This window comes from Solanum dulcamara, chromosome 6 (genome assembly GCF_947179165.1).
Source record: "Solanum dulcamara chromosome 6, daSolDulc1.2, whole genome shotgun sequence".
NCBI lineage: Eukaryota > Viridiplantae > Streptophyta > Magnoliopsida > Solanales > Solanaceae > Solanum > Solanum dulcamara.
The window spans coordinates 65779729-65794550 of record NC_077242.1 but is presented as its reverse complement, the minus strand read 5'-3'; the positions used below and the strand labels follow the sequence as shown (position 1 = coordinate 65794550).

Here is a 14822-nt window from a genome sequence, read left to right as displayed (position 1 = left end):
GCAAGAAAATATTCTATTTTGTATTCATATCAGAAGTTACAATTACATTGTTATAGATTCAGATCGAAAGTTAACAATCTATATTGTAAATTCTTTGTTTGTATTCAGTTTGACTATAACCTTAAAATTTATAAATTTAACATATTACACGTTGGTATTTCAATGAAAGTATTTTGTATTCATGTGAATTTTAAATTTTTTTGAAGATTCCTACCCATTTAATGTTTTTAGGTAGTAGCTTATCATACACGTAAGTGAAAATATATTTGATCTCTTTTTTAATCATTATATAATTATAAGAAAATTGAAAGAATCAATTAAAATCGGAATCAAAAAAAATTGACTTTATATTGATTTAATTTGATTAATAAATTTAATAAATCGACATAATTAATTTAATTATTTTTTAATAAAAACCAAATCAAATCGATCTATGTACACTCTTACGGTCATCTAATGGATCCTTCAGTTGCCAAAATATGTGCCACCTTCCTGTCTTTTCTTATAAAATGTCGAGACGTACTTGCATTCCAGAATTATTGCCTTCAAAAGGCTTAGTCTCTGGTGAATCTGTTTCAATTTCAGTGGGATATGATAGAGTTAAGAAAAGTTTTTTTAAAAAAAAGTTATAACAAGAACAGATCTAAAATAGAGAAAATCATGTAACTAAAATCTTTACAGGTAAAGCCAAAAATCAAAATATTGAATAATGAAAGAATTTTAAGTAACATTGAAGATTTAATAAAAATATAATTTCTCATGTAGGTAGATCAGAAATTAAATTTAAAATCTTATGTAGATAATGAAAGAGAAAAGAGATTCATTGCCAATTGACGTACTACAAAAATTACAATGATAAAATAATGGTAAATGTTTTAATAAAATAATTAGACGAATTCTCTATTCGCTAGACTAATTAAAATTACAATATAGAATAACACATGACAAAAAAACGTCTTTTGAATTATGATGAAAAAAGTCATATTATGGATAACATTATATAACTGAAATTTTAATAGATAAAGATAATAACCAAAGTTTTAAATAATAAAATTATTCCAAGCAACAAATTAAAATTTAATAATATAACTAAAAACTTTCGCTCGTTATTTTCTAATTAAATAGAAGTAATTGTTAAAGGTAGGGTATATTCACTTGTTGAAAAATAAATTAAAACCAAAATTATTTAGAATTTGATATTTTCTAACTTATTTAATTCATGTCTACTTATGATTTGTATTCATATAGGAATAGGAATAGACCGTCCAACTTCAAGTTAAAGTATGATTTGTACCATTATAAATAATTGTTCTTCTACTTATTTTCTAGTTTGTGATCAATTTATTTTCCTTCTCACATAACTGCATCATTAGCTTCCATGACTAAGTATTGTTTCCAAACTTCTTATCTAAGTGTGATTCTTTCCATTCTTTTTCTTCATTCCTGTTATAGGTGAAGGAGTATGAGGTAGGGGCATTTCTGTCTTTGTCTATTATCTGTTAAAACTAATTAGTTAGTTAATTAGGTGAGTTGGTTGTAACTGATTAGTTGTTAAGATTCTGTTGTTAGTATTGTATATTAATAAATATACACTGATGTAATGAGGCACAATACACAATGAAAAAGATATTTTCATCTCTCTCTCTTCTCCACATTTCTCTTCTTCTTCTTCGTCTGATTTCTCTCTTCTTTCTTTGTTTCTTCTAAGCTAAAATCTGCTTTAACAAAGCAGTCTAAGCTGAGGTTAAGCTTAGAATGAGTTTGTTCATGGTATCAGAGCCTGTATCGCAGTGATTTACTGCGATAGGCGTTCGATTTTTTTTCAGTCAAAGAGCCTAGTTAGGTTCACAGATTCATCAAGTTTTTTTTAGTCGATTTACAGATCTAAGCTCAGGTGAAGCTCAGATCATTCCTACAACTACAGAAATCAAAGGAATTTCTTGAAACATGACAGGTGAAGAAACCCTAGGTCAACGGGTTCAGCCGAATCAAAGTAACAATTTCATGTCTGGGCAAGGTATTGATTACAATCATCCTGTTTTCTTAAGTCCTACAGATGTAAGTGGAATCAGTATTATCTCGTTTCAGTTGATTGGTGTGGAGAACTAAACTCTATGGAACCGATCGATTAAGCTAGTTCTACTAGGAAGAAACAAATTAGGGCTGGTTGATGGTACATGCAGAAAGGAGATGTATGGTGAGAAACTGTGGAGTCAGTGGGAGAGGGTAAATGCTATCGTCTTGTCGTGGCTGATGAATTCAATGTCAAAACGTTTGCTCAGTGGAGTTGCATTTGCTTCAAGTGCAATGGATGTGTGGACTGATTTACAAGAAAGGTTTGATAGAGTGGATGGTTCAAGGACCTACAGCTTGCATAAAGAAATTACAACTCTGCAGCAGGGGATAACTTCAGTTTCTGTATATTACACAAAGTTAAAAGCTTTGTGGGATGAATTTGAGGTGTTAGTACCTGCACTTGGCTGTAACTGTGAGAAGTCCAGAGGCTTTGTTGCTCACATGAATAGGCAAAGATTATATCAATTTTTAATGGGACTTAATGATTCGTATCATCAGGCTAGAAGCCAGATACTCATGATAGATCCACTACCAACTGTTAATCAGGATTATGCCATGGTAGTAGGAGATGAAAATCAAAAGTCTGTTGTTGCAGGCATCAATACTTTGGGCCTAAATTCTTCTGTCTTAGAGTCAGCAACAATGTACTCTAAAGGTGTTAACAACTCAAGTGCAAATCATAAGTTCAAGAAAAATACACTGCTAGTTTGTGATTTTTGTAAGTATAGAGGTTACACTAAAGAATACTGCTACAAAGTTGTTGGATATCCACCAGATTTTAAGTCAAAGAAGAAGATACAAAGTGCAAACACTGCATATATTGACTCAAGTACCAGTCAACAACCTGCTCATGCTCATTTCTCTTATGGATTGAACACCAATGTATATGACAAATCAGTATGGGAAAGGAACATCAAGGAACAGCATAATACAGTAGAAGCCACCATACCTGCTACCACTACTAATCAAGCTGAAAAGGATGTGAAACAATTACTTCAAGGCTGCACATTTATAAAAGATTAGTATGATCAAATCCTGAAAATGCTGAATCAACAGTCACACTCAAAAGTTACTGCCTCTGATGAAAATAAAGCAAATGTTGCAGGTAAAACATTGTTTGTCACTAAAAATAGTGATGTCTGGTTGTAGATACAGGTGCAACAAACCACATGGTGTCAAACTTGGATATGCTGAATAAGGAGTCTGTGTTAAAGCTAGATATTCCTAAGGATATGTCCTTACCAAATGGAAGTACCACACAAGTAACACACATTGGTTCATGCAGCTTGTCAACTAGAAGCCTTATTACTAATGTGTTTCACATACCAGAGTTCAAATATAATCTGATGTCTGTCAGCAAACTAACAAAGGAATTAGGATGCTCAGTCTCTTTCTTTCCTGACTTTTGTGTTTTCCAGGAGCTTTACACAGGAAAGGTGAAGAAAGTTGGTAAAGAATAAGGGGGCTTGTATCTGCTGTGGAGGCAGTTATCTCAAAGCAACAATAAGGAGTCTGCTCTGGCTGTTGATTCTTCTCATGTCACTAAAGTAGAGTTATGACATCAAAGGATTGGCCATGTCTCCTCAACAATACTTGCAAAAATGTTTACTCTGACTAAACACACTATGTGTCAAGTTTCTAAATGTCTAGTTTGTCCAATGGCAAAACAAACCAGGTCTACTTTTCCTTCTAGTAGTATCAAAAGTACTGACTACTTTGAATTGTTACATGTTGATCTTTGGGTGCCTTACAATACAACTACTTTTGATGGCAACAAATATTTTCTTATAATAGTTGATGATCTTTCAAGGATGACCTGGTTATTCTTGCTTAAACAAAAATTAGATATTTGTGTATCGCTTCCAATATTTTTGAAGTATGTTCAGACTCAGTTTGGAAAAGTTGTCAAAGCTATAAGAACTGATAATGGTACAGAATTTGCTAATTCAGTTTGAGCTAATCTATTTAAAAAACTAGGTGTCATACATCAAAAATCTTGTCCCTACACTCCTCAGCAAAATGGTGTTGCTGAAAGGAAACATAGACATTTACTTGAAGTCACAAGAGCACTAAGATTTCAAGGTAAAATTCCTATTATGTTCTGGGGTCACTGTGTCCTAGCTGCCTCCTATCTTATTAACAGACTTCCTAGCAGTGTGCTTAGGTTTAAATCTCCTTATGAAAAACTATATGGTGTAAAACCTGGACTTTCCCACTTGAGGACATTTGGCTGCTTGGTTTTTGCAAAAAATCTCACTGAGCATGATAAACTCCTGCCCAGATCAAGGTCTGTTGTCCACATGGGCTACTCTGAAGTGCAGAAAGGCTACATATTATTTGATTTTCTTAACATGTCTTTCTTTGTGAGTAGAGATGTTCTCTTTAGGGAAGATATCTTCCCATTTGCCACAGATGACAGGTCTACACATCAGAGGTTGTTTGTAGATACTCTTTATGATTCAGTTATCCCTACATTGGATCTTGTACTCTCACCAATTCCTGACCAGGCTGCTGTCTCACCAGGTGTTGCTTAGCCTTCTATACATACAGATGTTGAGCAAGCTGAAGTGCAGCTGCAGGTTGCTCCAATTATTCTTGAGGAGCCTCCTGCAGTAGTTTCTCATCTTACTAGAAAGTCTACAAGATCTAAACAATCCCCTGCCTGGTTGAAGGACTTTGTCTCCTTCAACACACTTCAAGATGTCCCTTATCCTATATCTAACTATGTCTCCTATTCTCATCTATCCCCCTCTTATCAATGTTATATTGCAGCTACATCCACTGTGGCAGAACCTGCCAGCTATGCTGAAGCAATCAAAGATCCTAGGTGGATTGAGGCCATGCAAGCAGAGATGCAAGCCCTGGAGAGAAATCATACCTGGGAGATTACACCACTCCCTGCAGGCAAGAAGGCTATTGGATGCAGGTGGGTTTTCAAAGTCAAATATAAATCCACAGGTGAGATAGACAGATTTAAGGCCAGGCTAGTTGCAAAGGGGTATAGCCAGCAGGAAGGAATTGATTAAACAGAGACTTTCTCTCCAGTGGTTAAGATGGTGACAGTGAGGACTGTTTTATCTATTGCAGCAGCCAACTAATGGCACATCCATCAGATGGATGTCTTTAATGCTTTCCTACATGGAGACTTAACAGATGAAATCTATATGCATCTTCCTTAGGGTTTTGTCAGTCAAGGGGAGAATATGTGCAGACTGACAAAGTCTTTGTATGGTCTCAAGCAAGCCCCACGATAGTGGAATCAAAAACTCACTGAAGCCCTCCTAAGACTAAAGTTTACACAGAGTCAATATGACTACTCCCTGTTCATTAACAAATCATCAAAAGGAGTTGCTATAGTACTGGTGTATGTAGATGACATGCTGATCACTGGCAGCAGCTTGAAGCTAATAGAAGAAACTAAGAAAGCCTTACAAAAGGACTTCAAGATGAAAGACTTAGGGGAGCTTAAATACTTTCTTGGAATTGAGTTTACAAGGTCCACAGAAGGAATACTTATGCACCAGAGAAAGTATACACTGGAACTCATAGCAGGAGTGGGAATGTCAGCAGCTAAACCAGCAAGCACACCAATGGATGCAAATATTAAATTGACATCCAAATAGTATGATGAACATGTGAACAAGAATCAAGAGGAATCAGATGATCCCCTAAAAGATCAATCAGCATATCAAAGGCTTATAGGTAAGTTACTGTATCTCAACATGACAAGGCCAGACATATCCTTCAGTACTCAGACACTGAGTCAATTCTTAAATCAACCAACAAAATCTCACATGGATGCTGCACTAAGAATAGTCAGGTATCTAAAGAGACAACCTGGACAGGGCATACAGCTCTCAAGCCACTCAAACAACCAGGTTAGTGCATATTGTGATACAGATTGGGCTGCTTGCCCTCTAACCAGGAAGTCAGTCACCGGATACATGATAAAACTTGGAGAGTCACTGATATCATGGAAGGCCAAGAAGCAATCCACAGTGTCAAGAAGCTCAGCTGAATCTAAATATAAAAGCATGGCCTCAACTGTGTCAGAGTTGGTCTGGCTACTGGGTTTGTTAAAAGAAGTAGGAGATGAAGTTGAAATGCCAGTACAGGTGTATAGTGATAGTAAAGCTGCGATTCAGATTGCTGCCAATCCAGTGTATCATGAGAGAACCAAGCATATAGAAATAGATTATCACTTTATTAGAGAAAGGCTGCAACAAGGCTTAATTCAAGTACACTATCTCCCAACTCAATAGCAGCCAGCAGACATACTAACCAAAGGTTTGCCTAAAGCTCAGCATGAATATCTTTTATCCAAGCTAGGGGTGTTGAACATATTTACACCACTTTGCTTGAAGGGGAGTGTTATAGGTGAAGGAGTATGAGCTAGGGGCATTTTTGTCTTTGCCTATTATCTGTTAAAACTAATTGGTTAGTTAATTAGGTGAGTTGGTTGTAACTGATTAGTTGTTAATATTCTGTTGTTAGTATTGTGTATTAATAAATATACACTGATGTAATGAGGCACAATACACAATGAAAAAGATATTTTCATCTCTCTCTCTTCTCCGCATTTCTCTTCTTCTTCTTCGTCTAATTTCTCTCTTCTTTCTTTGTTTCTTCTGAGCTAAAATCTGCTTTAACAAAGCAGTCTAAGCTGAGGTTAAGCTTATAATGAGTTTGTTCAATTCCTTAGTCATATTTGGAAGCCATGAAAACAATAGAGAGATTTACATTATACATCTAAAGTCGTCACCTGATCATGACTCAAATTTTGAAGATTTACATAAATGGCACCATTCATTTTCGTCCCTAAACGAATCGTCACGCATCGCTTACTCTTATCGCAATGTCCTAAATGGTTTTGCTGCTATGCTAACTCCTGAAGAAGTTGCAACTTTGAAAGACAAGAAAGGGATCATATCAGTCCAACCACGAAAACTTTTTCATCCACAAACTACTTATACTTTAAATTTCTTAGGGCTACAACAGAGCAAGGGATCAACAGGCAGCTTGTGGGAAAAATCAAATTATGGGAAAGGTATGATAAACTGAGTTTTAGACACGGGAATTACGCCTGATCATCCTTCCTTCCACGACGAAGGAGTGCCCCCTCCACCGGCTAGGTGAAAGGGCAAGTGTGAATTCTACTCTCGGACGTCCTGTAATAATAAACTCATTGGAGCTAGATATTTCCATGAATCGGGTAATGGGACACCACTAGATGTACATGGTCATAGTACACATACTTCAAGCATTGTTGCTGGAAATTTCGTGAATGGGGCCAATGTTTTAGGCATGGCTAATGGCATAGCATCTGGTATGGCACCCCTGGCACACGTTGCTATGTATAAAGTCTGCTCAAGTATTGGTTGTCCTGAGACTGATGTATTGGCTGCAATAGATGCTGCAATCCAAGATGGGGTTGATGCACTATCTATTTCCATTGGCACAAAGTCTAACCAATTTTGGACGTTAGACGTTATTGCACAAGGCGCATTTACCGCTATGCAAAAGGAGATTCTAGTCACTTGCTCACCTGGCAATGTAGGTCCAATACTAGGCTCTATAGTTAATGCAAAGAAACGTCAAAAGTAAAAAGCAAAAGTTAGGCAGTAGAAGTCAAAAAAAGGAAAAAAGTAGGCAGGAAAATAAAAGAAAGAAATGGAAGAAAAGTAAAAGGCACCAGCAGCAATTGTTGAAAAAATTGTCAACAGCCTCATTTTACGCATTTTGAAAATGCGTAAAAATTTTTATGCGTTTTCATTCTACTATAAATAGAGAGCATCTTGCCCTCATTTCATTCATTTAGAAAAAGTGAGAGTAAAAATACAAAGAGAGTTATACACCAAGATAAATATTGTAGTCTTGAGTGTCCTCTTTAGTAGTTGTTTCTTTTACAAGAGAGAAGTGTTAATTATTGTTTTCTCCTTATATTTGAGAGCAGTGTACTCCCATATTTTCATAGTAAGATCCTTCTACCCCATAGTTTTTCCCCTCTATCTGTTTGAGGGATTTCCATTTAAATTCTCGTGTATAATTTATTTTCATTATTTATTATCATATAAAATTTTAGTTGTGGTGCTTCCCCCCCCCCTAACAGTGGTATTAGATCTCTCAATTATTCTGTCTATTTTATGCGAAGGTACTATTTGTGAATAGTATTTTTTTGTGAATAGTAAAATTCAGTGAAAAATAATATTCACGTGAATAGTAAATTTTGGTGACGGTACATTTTGTCACGATTGTTCGCAAAAATATTTAGAAACAATCTAGAAGGGTGTGAAGCAAATAAGAATGTAAAATATAACAAAGTTTGACATTGAAAAATTCAATGGGACTAATTTCTCATTGTGGAAAATGAAAATAAAAGTGATATTGAGAAAAGATAATTGCTTAGCTGCACTTGAAGGCAGGCCCACAGACTTCACTGATGATAGCAAGTGGAACGACATACACAACAATGCAGTTGCTGATTTACACTTGGGACTAGCTGATCAAGAGTTATCTAGTGTGGCTGAAAAAATGGATTGCGAAGAAAATATGGAATACTCTTACGGGATTGTATGAGACCAAGTTTTTGCATAATAAAATCTTCTTAAAAAGAAAATTATATACTTTTTGAATGACAGAGTCCATGTCAGTTACTAAACACATCAATACTTTGAATACTCTGTTTTTGCAACTTACAACAATGGATTGCAAAATAGAGAGAATTGAACGTGCGAAGCTTCTACTTCAAAGTCTGTCTGACTCATATGATCAACTCATCATCAACCTGACGAACAATACAGACAGTCTAGTTTTCGATGAAATTACAACTGTCGTCTTAGAAGAAGAAAATCGGTGCAAAAATAAGAAAGACAGACAAGCAAGTTCGCAGCAAGCTGAAGCTTTGATAATGGTAAGAGGAAGACCAACGGAATGTGGCCCCAGTGGGAGCACAATCATGGTAGATCTCAATCAAGAAATAAGAAGAATATTAAGTGTTACAACTGTGGCAAGAAAGGGCACTTCAAGAAAGATTGTCGGTTCAAGAAAAAGAGTGAACATCCTGAGTCATCAAATGCTCAAGGAAATGTTGCAAGTACGTCGGATAATGGAGATATTTTATATAGTGAAGCAATATCAAATAATGAAGGCAGAAAATGTTTCACTGATGTCTGGATTATGGATATAGGAGCAACATGGCACATGACTTTCCGAAGAGAATGGTTCCATCAATATAATTCTATCTCAAGAGGGTCTGTGTTCATGGGAGATGATCATGCTTTAGATGTTATTGGTATTGGGTCCATCAAAATAAAGATGTATGATGGCACGATACGCACTATCCAGTAGGTATAACATGTAAAAGACTTGAGGAAGAATCTATTATCTTTGGGACAATTAGATGATAATGGATATTCATATAAGACTCATGGTAGAGTCATGAAAATATCTAAAGGAGCGCTTGTAGTGATAAAAGCATAAAAACTTGCTGCAAATATATATGTGCTTAAAGGTGAAACACACCAAGAAGGAGAAACATAAACCGCGTCAGCAAGATCATTTTAAGAATCAACGATGATATGACATTGTAAACTTGGCCATATGTCAGAACAAGGTTTGAAGATTCTTGCTGAGCAAAAGCTTCTTCCATGGCTCAAAAAGATTTCACTACCCTTTTGTGAGCATTGTGTTACCAGTAAGCAAAATAGGCTGAAGTTTAGCAGTTTCTCTGCTAAAAGCAAGAAAATATTAGATCTGGTCCACTCTGATGTATGGCAAGCACCGGTGGAGTACCTAGGAGGAGCGAAATATTTTGTGTCATTTATCAACAATTACTCCAAGAGAAGCTGGGTGTATCCAATCAAGAGAAAGGCAAATATTTTTCCAGTCTTCAAAGAGTTCAAAGCGTGGGTGGAATTTAAATCTGAGAAAAAGATCAAGTGTTTAAGGACAGATAATGGAGGAGAATACACTAGTGATGAATTTGATAACTTCTATAAATAAGAATGTATGGCATATACTCCACAACAAAATAGAGTAGTAGAGCGGATGAACAAAATCTTGTTGGAACGGATAAGAGCTATGTTGGCAACTGTAGGGTTGAAAAAATTATTCTAGGCAAAAGCAGTCAAAATCGTCTGTTATGTGATCAATCGGCCACCATCAACTGCAATTAATCTAAAAATGCCAATGGAGATATGGACAGAAAAACCAGCTGATTATTCTCGCCTACATATATTCGGAAGTCCTACTTATGTTATGTACAACACCCAAAAAAAATTGAAGTTGGATCCAAAATCCAGGGAATACATTTTCTTAGGGTATGCTGATGGAGTCAAGGGGTATCGCTTGTGGGATACCACTACCCGCAAGGTGGTAATCAACAGGGATATTATATTTATTGAAAACAAGATATAAGCAAAAGAAGGTAGCACTTCAAAAGAAAAATCAGAGACTACAACAATTGAAGTTAAAGAAATAAAAGAAGTTCTAATTTCTTCTGAAGCAGCACCAGAGCACGAAGAACAAGAGCAAGCTGAGATCGAAACTCCACAAGTTCGATGGTCAACTAAGGAGAGAAGGGAACCAGCTTGATACTTAGATTATTCTATGCAGAGAAATATTGCATACTGTCTATTAACAAAAGATGGAGAGCCTTCAACTTTTCACGAGGCTATGAAAGTCCAAGAATCATCTCTGTGGATGACAGCAATGCAAGAAGAAATTGAAGCTCTTCATTAAAATAAAATATTAGATCTTATTCAATTACCACAAGGAAGGAAGATCATTGGAAATAAATTGGTCTACAAGATCAAACGCAATGGTAATGATCAAATGGAGAAGTATCGTGTAAGATTGGTGGTAAAAAGATTGGCTCATAAAGAAGGTATAGACTTGAATGAGATATTTTTTCTGGTGGTTTGACTCACAACAATTCGAGTGGTCCTGACAATATGTGCTATATTTAACTTGTACTTGGAGCAGTTAGATATCAAAACTGCATTTCTTCATGGAGAACTTGAAGAAGAAATTTACATGCTGCAACTAGAAGGTTTTGAAGAACAGAGAAAATAGAACTTGGTTTGCAGGTTGAACAAATCTCTATATGGTCTCAAACAGGCGCCGATGTATTGGTATAAGAGATTTGATTCCTTCATTATAAGTTTTGGATACAACAGACATAGTTCAAATCCTTGTGTTTATTACAAGAGATTTGGTGATGACGATTTTGTTATTTTACTGTTGTATGTTGATGACATATTGGTAGCAGGCCCCAACAAAGATTGTCTCACAAATTTAAAGGCACAGTTGGACTACAAGAGGTCTCACCCGGCTTTTCTCCTCCTTGAGAAAACTAATTAATTAATGGCATACCCCAGCCAGATTGTTTACGATTTCTGGAACCAGTCCTCTAATTCCTCCACCGCCTTCCCCACAGATATGGTGGATCATCAGCACCCACCCATAATCCCTAAACCAAAAGCAAAGGTTCCATCTTCTAGAATGTTCTCTTGCCTCTACTGTTCTCACAAGTTTTGCACTTCTCAAGCTCTTGGAGGACACCAGAATGCTCATAAGCTTTCGCCCATTGTCTAAGATTCCCCACTGCTTCCCCCCCTCCGGTTACTCTGTACCTGGCATCCCTTTCTTCCCCTTCATCTTCGGGAAAGTGGGTGAACTCAGGGCCTATTCCCTATTTGATAGAGGGGACACCAAAGGCCTCTGCCCTTCCATCCCTTGGATATATAAAGAGGGAGGGGTTTTTATATTCGGTGGAAGACAGGCTGAAACTCTGCCCCAACCAAGTGAAACTAAGGGTCTGAAAGAGTTCACGATCTGATCTATGGGGTGTTAACCCTCGGAGGACGGCTAAGAATGTCCATTAAAAGGAGCGGACCGATGGGGTCGTTTTAAATCTTTCTCCTGTTACATAAATCAAGTTTTCATTTTATCCGAAAAAGCCCAGAAAGATTTGGCTTTCTCAAATGAACTACTTGAAGAAAATCTTGCGACGCTTTAAGATGCAAGATTGTAAGTCAATTTCTACCTCACTTCCTATTAATTTCAAGTTATCCTCAAGTATGTTTCCTAGAAATGAAGCAGAGAGGATGGACATGTCTCGAGTACCGTATGCATCAGCAGTGGGAAGTTTAATATTTGCCATGATATGTACAAGACCTAACATTGCACAAAAAGTGGGAGTGATCAGTCAATATATGGCTAATCTTGGTAGAGAGCATTGGAATACTGTTAAGAGGATCCTGAGATATATCAAGGGTACCTCAGATGTTGCAATATTTTATGGAGGATCAGACTTTACTATTAAAGGTTATGTTGATTCAGATTATGCAGGTGATCTTGATAAAAGCAAGTCCACCACAGGTTATGTGTTTACTCTTGCTGAAGGAGATGTAAGCTGGGTTTCAAAACTGCAATCTATTGTGGCTATATTTACGATGGAAGCAAAATATGTAGCAGCTACACAAGCTAGCAAAGAGGCAATATGGATGCAGATGTTACTGGAGGAACTCGACCACAAATAAGAGAAGGTTGCTCTATTTTGTGACAGTCAGAGCGCTTTGCATCTTGCAAAGAATCCGGCATTTCATTCAAGGACAAAGCACATACGAGTTCAGTATCACTTTGTTCGTGAGAAGGTGGAAGAAGGCAGTGTGGACATTCAGAAAATTCACACTAATGAAAATATAGCAGATATGTTTACGAAGCCGGTCACCAGTAACAAGTTTAAATTGTGTCGATCTTCTATTGGCCTAGCAGAAATGTAACATTGTAATAACTGGGTAGAAAAAATGATGTGAAGACTTAATTGATTCTCAATTAAATCTTCAAGTGAGAGAATGCAAAGAAAAGTCAAAAGTAAAAAGGAAAGGTTAGGCAACAGAAGTCAAAAAAAGGGAAAAAGTAGGCAAGAAAACAAAAGAAGGAAATCCAAGAAAAGTAAAACGCAGCCAGCAGCCTCATTTTACGCATTTTCATTCTACTATAAATAGAGAGCCTCTTGCCCTCATTTCACTCATTCAGAAAAAGTGAGAGTAAAAATATAAAGAGAGTTATACACCAAGATAAATAGTGTAGTCTTGAGTGTCCTCTTTAGTAGTTGTTCTTTTTACAAGAGAGAAGTGTTAATTGTTGTTTTCTCCTTCTATTTGAGAGCAGTGTACTTCCATATTATTATAGTAAGATCCTTCTATCCCGTGGTTTTTCCCCTCTATCTGTTTGAGGGGTTTTCATGTAAAATTCTGGTGTCCAATTTATTTTTATTATTTATTATCATATCAAACTTTAGTTGTGGTGCTTCCTCCTCCAAACAGTTAATCGAGATCCATGGCTTCTCACTGTTTGTGCAAGCACTACTGACAGAAAACTAAGATCAACAGTACGCCTTGGAGATGGACAAGAAATTGATGGCGAATCAGCATTCCAGTCCAAAGACTTCTCGGAGACACTCTTACCCCTGATTAAAAATGTTAGTGATGCATTTTGCAGCGCGGAGTCACTGGAGAATATGGATGTCAAAGGAAAAATTGTATTGTGTATATCCGATGGTACTATTACTAGAACTGGCAAGGGACATTTTGTGAAGGATGCTGGTGGTGCTGGAATGATACTCGTGAATGATGAATCACGAGGGTTCACTATCTTTGCCGAACCACATGTTGTTCCAACAGCACATGTCAGCTATACAGAGGGACTAAAGATCATATCGTACATGAATTCAATATCAAACCCTCTCGCCACATTTTTCTTCAGTGGAACCATATATGACTCAAGAAGTTGCTAGCTTCTCAGGCAGAGGCCCAAACTTGGTTAATCCTGGCATCTTGAAACCAGATATTGTTGCTCCGGGTGTTAATATTCTTGTTGCGTGGCCGACTAAGAATATGGATTCCAAATCTACTTTTTCATTGCATCTGGCACTTCAATGTCTTGTCCTCACGTATCTGGAATTGCGACATTAGTAAAGAGTGCACATCCTGACTGGTCTCCAGCTGCTATTAAATCAGCAATCATGACGACTGCTGATCTTGATGAAAGGAGTGACTTATTCGCGACTGGTGCAGGACATGTTAATCCATTAAGAGCAAGTGATCCAGGCTTAATCTATGACATTAAACCCGAGGATTACGTTCATTATTTACGTGGTTTGGAATACCCAAACAAAGCAGCTTATATGTTTGTATTGAGAAAAATGAATTGCTCATCAAATATTCCTGAAGCAGAATTAAATTATCCTTCTTTTTCAATTGAACTTGGATCAGAACCTCAAACATATACGAGGACAGTGACTAATGTTGGTGAAGCTATCTCGTCGTATGTTGTGGAAATTGTGCCACCCCAAGGAGTCGATGTGAAAGTGAACCCTCCTGTCTTGAATTTCTCCGAGTTGAACCAGAAGAAAACATATCAAGTAACATTTAGCCGCTGATCAAGTAGTTCAACCACTAATTTTGTTCAAGGATACTTGAGATGGACGTCATCCAAGCACATTGTTAGGAGCCCAATCGTAGTTACCTTCAAGTAGTGATCGATCAATGTGTATTTTTCATAATGCACTTTTTTATGTTTTCTAGTAATTAGTATAGCAGATTTTCCTTTGAGAATTTGGTTTCATGTTTTACTTGTCCATCTGATGATGCATATCGAAATAAGTATCTATTCATTTCAATTCTTTGTAACTCTTAAATATTCTAGATTTTTCATTGATATGTCTTGGATATTATTTGGTG

At 36.6% G+C, this 14822-nt stretch overlaps 1 protein-coding gene and 1 pseudogene across 1 annotated transcript; both read left to right on the top strand.

Moving 5' to 3' along the window:
- Nucleotides 1-2190: 2190 nt before the first annotated feature.
- Nucleotides 2191-3099, top strand: LOC129892909 (uncharacterized). The gene has a single exon (XM_055968426.1). The coding sequence runs from the start codon at nt 2191-2193 to the stop codon at nt 3097-3099; it is 909 nt and encodes a 302-aa protein (XP_055824401.1).
- Nucleotides 3100-6756: 3657 nt separating this feature from the next.
- Nucleotides 6757-14617, top strand: LOC129892908 (subtilisin-like protease 4; annotated as a pseudogene).
- Nucleotides 14618-14822: the final 205 nt, after the last annotated feature.